The sequence below is a fragment of the Lactuca serriola genome, chromosome 1, assembly GCF_051521515.1.
Source record: "Lactuca serriola cultivar US96UC23 chromosome 1, Lser_US96UC23_V15, whole genome shotgun sequence".
Lineage (NCBI taxonomy): Eukaryota > Viridiplantae > Streptophyta > Magnoliopsida > Asterales > Asteraceae > Lactuca > Lactuca serriola.
Window position 1 is genome coordinate 85861339 of NC_136408.1, and position 7703 is coordinate 85869041.

Here is a 7703-nt window from a genome sequence, read left to right on the forward strand (position 1 = left end):
TTTGATTTTAGGTTACCTGTTTCAATTTGGTGTGCACACATTTAGGTGTGACAAATACTCTAAAATATCAAAATAGAAAAAAAATAAACAAAAGGTTATTCATAAAAATGATCATATTGGAAGCTTTAATATCATTACACAACCATATTTTTTTGAACTTTAAAAAAATAACCAAAAATCATGCGAAAAAAGCTTGTGAACTCGCACTACGCTAATTTGGACATAAATGGCATCCCGTTAAACATTCATGATTATAATAATAAAAAAAAAGTCACCGACCCCACCAAACAAGACTCAATACTTGTTCATGAACAACTATTTTCATCTCTTAGAGTAATCGGTATGCGCCAAACGAGGTTCGACGCGGGTGATGTGGCATCTCTCGACGCCGTCGTAACGGGGGGAACACCGCCCCCCTGCTCGTTGCAACTCGTCGAGGTTGATTCTTGTTGGCGTGGCGACGAGAAGAAACAGAAGAATCGTGACCGTTTGAGTTTTAATTTGCAACAGTTTGAAAAAAAAATTAATTATTTAACAAAAAACAATTTATCCTATAAATACCTCTCATTTTATTAAAAATTTCACACACTTTCTCTTCTCCTCTCTACATACTTTCAATTATCTTCAAAAAAAAATATGGATCCTTTCGACTCGTCCGATGATTCAGATGATGATATTTTCTTTAGGATGATGTATCATTATTACACTACCGACCTGCTACAATCAGACCCATCCCGCTACTAACAAGACGTGCGATGTTAAACAGAAATCGCGAGGAAGGACACGAACATCTATATCGCGATTACTTTGCGGATGATTGTGTATACGGGGCGAAAGACTTCAAAAGAAGATTTCGTTTGAGTAGGGATGTGTTCTTACGAATCGCCAACGCCTTAGAAAGCCGGTATCGTTTGTTTACTATATTTTTATACAAGATAAATAAAAATGTACTACATGTTTCTTTAATTTTACAACATATGCAATATATTTTTAAACTGTAGTTAATTTATGTTTAGGTACGAATTTTTTCAATTAAGATATGATGCTAGAGGTAGACGGGGGTTTACAACGTTGCAGAAATGTGTTGCGGCCATTCGTTTGATGGCTATGGGGGAGTCACCCGACACCATGGACGACTATATGAGAATGTCCGAAAAAACCGCAAGAGAGAGTTTGTATACATTGTCAAGGGGTGTTGTTGAAACTTTTGGAGACGTGTATTTGCGGAAACCTTCGTTGCATGATTTGCAAGAATTTTATGCGGCGCATGAAGAACGCCATGGGTTTCCCGGAATGATCGGAAGCATTGATTGCACACACTGGAAATGGAAAATTTTTCCGGTAGCATGGAAAGGGCAATACGCAAGTGGTCATCACGGATCGCCTTCATTGGTGTTAGAGGCTGTCGCTTCTCAAAATTTATGGATTTGGCATGCATTTTTTGGGGTTGCGGGTTCCAACAACGACGTCAACGTTCTTGATCAGTCGCCAATATTCGACGATCTTTTGAATGGAAAAGCCCCGGATGCTCCTTTCACGGTGAATGGAAACGAATACAAATATGGGTATTATCTTACAGATGAAATATATCCTCAGTATTCCACATTCGTGAAGGCGTTCCGCCACCCGATTGAAGAACTAGACAATTTTTTTTAAGATAAGACAAGAAGGAGCACGTAAGGATGTGGAACGTGCTTTTGGAGTGCTGAAGGCGAAGTGGCATATAGTCGAACATGCAGCACGACCATTGGATTTAGAAACTTTACGATATATCATGTATGCATGTATCATAATGCATAACATGGTAGTAGAAGATAAAAGGCGAAATATTGCACACTATATCCCAACGGAGCCCAGACACGTTTAGTTTCAACCAGGAACAACAGATTATTTGCATCGCGTTGTTGACATTCAGGACGCAAATAAACACAGACAACTTCGAGAGGACTTGACGGATTATATCTTTTATGGTAACAATAGCGATAACGAATAGCGTTGTATTTTTTTTTTTTTTAATTTGGATGTTATTTTAATCTAAAATTTTTTTAATTGTTTTTTAAAATTTTTAAACATTATGTTTTATTTATTTTTTATATTTAAAAAATATTTGTAAAATCGAAATAAATAAAAAATAAATTATAAAATGGAAAAAGAGTTGGTGTCATAACAAGATACAACATGTTGTCCATTTCCTCACTTGGTGTTATAACACCATTGATGATTTGGCATGTGATGTGGCACCAAAATGGTGTTACATCTAGTTGCCCACACCTTATGGTCTTAGTATTGATGTTTCGTTTGTTTCCGACGTGAGCTTCAACCATATCCACTAGGTTCATAAATTATACTTGCTAATTACTTGCGAGTTTATTTCGGTCTACTTATGGGTTTGGAGATCATAACTTTAGGTTTTTGTCCGGTTATTGTTATGTAGTTGTTGGTGCCCTTCTGATTATAAGTTTCAACCATGGACACTAGAGTCACAATTTATACCCGTTAATTACTTTTGAGGGCCTCTATTTCACTTTGCTTACGGGTTTGAAGATCATAACTTTAGGTTTTTGTTTGGTTATTGCTATGTAATTTTCGGGCCCCTTCAAAATGTAGGTCAATCGTTTTTATCTCTATTTGATTGTGTTTTCATACATCAACACATGAGTAAGTCATTTCCCTAAGTTGATTCCGAGTACTCGTTCTTCACCAACCTTGTCGTCATTACTCCATGTGTTTAAGATGAACAACAATGTACAAAAACGAAAACAAACAACTTATAATTATCTGCTGATCGTGAAGGAGGAGAAATCATCCTAAGAAAATCCTTAATGTTGCTCTATAATATTATTGTTTGATGATACAAATTTAGTGTGTAATCCTCTAAATATATCTTAGAAAACTTCTTTATGATACATATATTATGATAAGGCATTTTTAAAACAGGATAGTTAGATAAGGCTTTTTTTTTTTAAAAAAAAACACTGGATAGTCATCCATATCAATTTTTAAAAAATTGGACTAAAACTAGTGGTAATCATAAAGTCCAAAATTGTAATTTACGCGTTAAATTATGAAGAAAAAAGTAAATAGAATACAAAAATGTTACGCTAGATGTCACATGATAACCACCTTATCAAATACAAATGTGACAGATAGATGTAAAAGGGCAATTCCTAAACTCGTTTTAAACATTATTAGCCTTCGAGTTGACTCTGAGTTCTGTAAACTAATCTCCAACAATCCATCAATGGCGTCCATCAACCGATCACTACTCATCGCTTTAATCTCAATCCACCTCACAGCCACCGCCATCGCCACCGAAATCCACGATCTCCTCCCGGAATACGGTCTACCAAAGGGCATCCTACCTAACGCCGTCGATTCCTACAATATCTCCCCCACCGACGGCGCCTTCACCGTTCAGCTCAAACGTCCCTGCTACGTTAAATTCGAAGATCAAACTGTCTACTACAGCAAGAACATCAAAGGAAAGTTGAGTTACGGATCCGTCTCTGATGTTTCCGGTATTCAAGCCAAAGAATTGTTCTTGTGGCTAAGTGTTACGGGTATGGATATGGATTCGGGTTCTGATATGCTCGAGTTTCATGTTGGGGCTTTGTCGAAGAAATTGCCAGCTGATATGTTCCAGGATGTTCCCGATTGTAAGAGCAAAGCTTACGCAGAGGATGACGAATCCTACTCTCAATCGATTTAAATTGAAAGGTAATTCTGTTTTATGCCAAGTGGATCTGTGTTGAAAATTCTGATTTGATTCAAAAAGATACTTGTACTTCTGCAACTAAGATGAACGACTTCAATTATGACAGATTATAAACATAATTGGTATATAGATGTATATTGATTTAGTTATCTGATTATTCTATAATCATACAGATCATCAACACAATTTTAACTGTTGCAACTTAAACGAGTTCATTGATTAATATACTTAATTTATGATTTTAGTTCTGCATTTAAGTCACCCTCTTTGGTCTTGACCCCATGATTGATCGTATCTCAAGTTATCAAGGATCATGAATGAAAATTGGCAATGGAGGATTCTTCAAGAACTTGAATTTTCATTCATACTATTGAATTTTTTTGCAGGGATTTTGAGCAAGATTTCGAGTCAAACAAATCTGTTCCAAAGTGTTTTATGATGTAACTAAGTTCCGCATAGTAAATATTTTCCTTTTGAATGTCTTAGTTTCTATGTAAATTCTCAATTGGATTAATAAAAACTTCTATTCCTTTTTTATGTTTCTAATTCTATCTTTTGTTCAATTCATTTTTCCAAACATAGAAACTTGATTGTGTTATTAGTTAAAGATGAAAACACTCTTTTCAAATTTTATATTCTAAAAGTTTCATAATGATTTTTTTTATTATTATCAAAGTATAATAAGACACAAAATGGTATGAAGCATCAAAGGAAGAAAATACAATTATAAGAATCTAATTGATAAAAACTGGATTTTTAGGTTCAGTCTAGTCAGTAGTCTGAAAACCCGAACCAACCAAAAATACCTAAATTGATATCGTTTTATATGAGTTTAATTGATTAAATAAATTAAATAATTAATATTTATTTTCGGTTTTTATTGAAAATTAAAATAATAAACATGGATTTACGTCATCTTGTATTACTTTTTAGTATATTACTTGTTTTTTTGTTATATTTTATCATGGTAAATGAAAAAACACAAAAGATTAAATATAATATTAAAAAACTGGAAATCTGGAAAATCAAAACCGAAAAAATCAACAATTTCTTTTAACAACATCAAAAGTCAAACGTGTTTGGTTTAGTCAAAAAAAAAAAAAAAAAAAAAAAAAAAAAAAACCAAACATAATCATCATGTTCACCACAATTGAGAAAATATATAATTTTACTTTAAAAAATAAAAAATTCTACTAGTTTTAAGACTTATGTATTATATGAGTTAATATAATAAAAAAAAGAGTTAAATATAAAGATCAAAATATTTTAGAACTTTGAATTATAACAAAATAAGAAAAATAATGATTTATTATAATGAAATTTGTTTTCATCTTTTAAATTTAAACAAATATTTTAAATAAAGAAAAAAAAACTAATGAGTTTTAATTTTGGGAATTTTGAAATTAAAAAGTAAGTTTATTACTGAAATTAATATTCATTTATTGCAATTATTATATTAAAATATTATATAGAATTTAATAAAATATAAAAACTCATAAAATGACATGTGGAAAAAAAATTAATTCAAAATAACCATAATATAACATTTGACAATTTGAATGCGAGTGTGACAAGTGACAAAAAAATTCTTTATTTATTAGAGAGGATTTATTGCAATTATTATATTAAAATATTATATATAATTTAATAAAATAAAAAAGCTCATAAAATAACATGTGGAAAAAAATTAATTCAAAATAACCATAAAATGATATTTGACAATTTGAATGCGAGTGCGACAAATAACAAAAAAAACTCATTCATTTATTAGAGATGATTCGATGATTACAATCTCATACAAATATAAGATAAATTTTACTCAATCTATTTTTAAAATACAATGTCATAATAAGGCAAAAATTGAAAGTAGAATACTTTAGGGTAAATAGCACAAAAAACATTTTTTTTTACACAGAAATTCGATTTTGACACCGTGTTTTTTTTTTTTTTTTGTCAATTTTAACACTGTGTTTTCCAATTTGTTACAATTCTGATCACTTGATCGGTTAACCAGGTTACATGCTGATGTGGCATGATGACGTGTCAGTTTTGATGACGTGATATGCTGACATGATATGCTGACGTGTCAAAATTGATTTTTTTTCCACAAAAAACACTAAGTTTTCATTTTTTTTTTTGATTTTGGCACTAAGTTTAATTTTTTATTTCAATTTTGACACTATGTTTTTTTTTGTTCCAATCGAACATCATTTATCAAATTTTGTTCAATTTTGTCTATTTTCCATTTGAAACCGTATAAATATATATTTTTTTATTACATTTTAAACGGTATTAACATACTTTTTTCGTTTAAAAACCACATTTTTATTTAAATACAAGGTGTTTTTTTTTTCTTACATTCAAAGTATTAGTTATATCATGAGAATCAAACTAACCATAAGCTTCTAATAAGATGTAAAAATTTGATGAGTTGCAAACTTGATATCCGAGTTTTGATCGACTACACGCCTCCAAACCTCCAAACACATTTTAAAGTTGCATATTTAATATAAAATACAATTTTTATATAACTAATACATATTTATACATAAAAATATGTTTTCCGTGTAAAAAAAAAGTTGTATTTATACAAAATTATGGTTTTTAAATGAAAAAATATATATATTTATACGGTTTAAATGTATTATAAAAATATTTATACGGTTTAAAATAGAAAATTGTCAACATTGAACAAAATTGGAAAAAATGATGTTCGATTTGGAATAAAAAAACATAGTGTCAAAGTTGAAAGAAAAAATTAAACTTAGTGTCAAAATCGAAAAAAATGAAAACTTAGTGTTTTTTGTGAGAAAAAAAATTCGATTTTGACACGTCAGCATATCATGTCAGCATGACAAGCTATCAAAACTGACACGTCATCATGTCACCTCAGCATGTAACCTGGTTAACCGGTCAAGTGGTCAGAATTGTAACAAATTGGAAAACACAGTGTTAAAATTAACACAAAAAAAAACACGGTGTTAAAATCGAATTTCTATGTAAAAAAAATGTTTTTTGTGCCATTTACCCAATACTTTAATAGAAAGTATTGGAACTCGGGTGTTATTGTACACAAAAAAAATCAAAAAAAAGAGAAAAAACTAAAAAGGACGTTATAAAAGAACAAAATTGAATCTATGTATTTGAACGTATTTGAATTATGGTTATAACGAATGATATTAGAGCCAATTTTGATGATCGTAAGAAACGATTTCGAAATTTTAATAAATGTTAAACTTGATGGTTTTCGTTTTTTCATAAAGAGTGGATGAGACCCATCAATGCATCATATATGTATATGATATGATGTTTCATATATATGATAAAATTTATGTGTTTTAATTTGAGATGGATACATCAAAATGAAATGAATTTGATTGTTTTCATTTGAAATTTGTTATCGTGTAGTTGACTCATTGATATAGAAATGTCACGGTCTCTTCCGTAAGACAATTTTTCTTATTTGATTTATAAGGTGTTTGTGGAATAATTTCATGCAAATATTAATGGAATCCCAATACCAACGGCGGTCCTAGCTAGGTGCCTGGCATGGCACTGGCAACACCTAGCTCGTGCATGTAATAGAAAATTTTTTGACTTTTTTTTTTAAAAAAATTTACTTGTTGTGTCACTACGTAAAAAAATCGTGCAACTACTAAAAACATTTTGTGCAACTACGTAAAAAAAATTGTCACTCTATCGGTAATTACCAAACGAAAAAAATAATAATGAACTCAATGTTTTAATCAATTAGTGTCTAATAGCCCAATTGCCCAAAGCCTCAAATAAAACATTAATTGGATAAATTAGCCCAATTCTAATTGCTTGTAAAAAAATGGCCCAATCCTAATTTATTGTATTATCGATACAAGAAAGGAAAAAAAACACAACTACAGATCGATACTTCGTCTCCAGTTCGCACTTCGAACATTCTGACATTCCTGAATTCCTTCGATAGTTCGATCGATCGACAATCGGCTGGCCATTC

The 7703-nt window shown here is 30.8% G+C and overlaps 2 protein-coding genes across 2 annotated transcripts; both read left to right on the forward strand.

Moving 5' to 3' along the window:
• Positions 1-755: 755 nt before the first annotated feature.
• Positions 756-1656, forward strand: LOC145058221 (uncharacterized). Its single transcript, XM_079006134.1, has 2 exons — positions 756-904; positions 1017-1656. Exons 1-2 carry the CDS (start codon positions 756-758, stop codon positions 1654-1656), a joined length of 789 nt encoding a protein of 262 aa, XP_078862260.1.
• Positions 1657-3126: 1470 nt separating this feature from the next.
• Positions 3127-4261, forward strand: LOC145094089 (uncharacterized). The gene is made up of 2 exons (XM_079032365.1): positions 3127-3717; positions 4102-4261. The coding sequence occupies exon 1, from the start codon at positions 3242-3244 to the stop codon at positions 3707-3709; it is 468 nt and encodes a 155-aa protein (XP_078888491.1). The 5' UTR covers positions 3127-3241; the 3' UTR covers positions 3710-3717; positions 4102-4261.
• Positions 4262-7703: the final 3442 nt, after the last annotated feature.